Consider the following 1,242-nt stretch of genomic DNA (forward strand, 5'->3'; position numbering starts at 1 on the left):
TTTCAGAATGCCCCAGAAGGTGTGTGAGCAATCTGGGCTGGGAAAAACGTGCCCAAACCACTCTGAGCCTGTGGTTTGCAAGGTGGGCTGTGCGTACACAAGGAAAGCGTTTTTGTGCTCCTGGTTAGTCAAAGAAAAATGGAAGTGCAAACCTTCACTTCTGAGAAATGCTGTGGAAATGAAAACCCCGCCCAGGCTGGTGTTAAATGAGGCTGTTAATGAGCTGTTTGCTGTGTTACCTCAGCCCCCTTGTCTGCTGGAGAGTGAAACAAAGACTGAACCCAACACCGACATTTTATCAGTGCTAGGCAGCCATCCTTTAATAACAGTGCTAGGGTGCACTGGGGGTAAATGCGTCTATAATAAGTGCTCCGACAATATTACAAATGCAAATCCCTTTTATGTTCTAAAGTCACTACACTTGTTAAACCCTACCTGGCTCATGCTCACACTCTGCAAGTCTGCTGTAATTATTTCACAGGCTTTGCTGCCATCCAGCATCCTTTTGTGACAATTGCAGCCTCTGAAACACTTCAGCTTTTGGGTTTTAGTCCATAAATTAATCCTTTAGTGTGCTCTGTCCTTTTGCTTTGCAGCCTTGAATGCTGATCGACTGCTTGTCAGTTTGAAGGTATTTTCTGTCTGTTTGCAAAATTTATGTTCCTTTCCCAGTCCCCTTCCTCTAAAAGTTATAAAATTGTCAGCAAGTTGAGCAAAAATGTAAGGTTATACTCATTGTTTGCCACATACATAACTGTAGCATTAAAAAATTCTACATTAATTCTTTATTAATTATTTCTATTTAAGTGTTAGTAGAAAAATTAAAAAAAAAACCTTACTCATAATGTAGATAATTTAACAAACAATGTTTAGCAGCCCCTGTTCATTTGTCCCATTTCCAAACCTTGAAACTGGTTCTTCTTTGTTCTTGGATGGCAAATTTCTGCTTAGTTTCTCCTTTTAAAGCAATACAAAACCATACATCCTTTCCGTCTACAAACTAGGTGTCTTATCTTAAAGGTTATAGGATTCTCAGGCAAGTTTCTCAAGCAAGCAAAAGTATGAACAACATTATGCTCAGGCAAGTTTTTTTTCAGGCAAGCAAAAATTTTAGAGCATTAATCCCAGGCAGGCCTCTCAGGTAAACCAAGGACAAATATTCAATGTTATTAACAACTTCTTCAAGAGTGGCTTTGCTTTTCCACTGCAGTGTAAAATATTCCTGCCTAGAAGGACTGTTTC

At 39.5% G+C, this 1,242-nt stretch overlaps 1 protein-coding gene across 1 annotated transcript in view; it reads left to right on the forward strand.

The window, feature by feature from the left end:
* LOC114073358 overlaps positions 1-267 on the forward strand; it is a 7,968-nt gene extending 7,701 nt beyond the window's left edge. Inside the window, exon 14 of the mRNA XM_027911127.1 lies at positions 245-267. Coding sequence (XP_027766928.1) covers positions 245-267 — 23 coding nt within the window. The remainder of the gene's footprint in view (positions 1-244) is intronic.
* The last annotated feature ends 975 nt before the right edge of the window (positions 268-1,242 follow it).

This window comes from Empidonax traillii, unplaced genomic scaffold (assembly GCF_003031625.1).
Source record: "Empidonax traillii isolate 1590-97213 ecotype Southwest subspecies unplaced genomic scaffold, ASM303162v1 scaffold6178:size11738, whole genome shotgun sequence".
In the NCBI taxonomy this organism is placed as follows: Eukaryota; Metazoa; Chordata; class Aves; order Passeriformes; family Tyrannidae; genus Empidonax; species Empidonax traillii.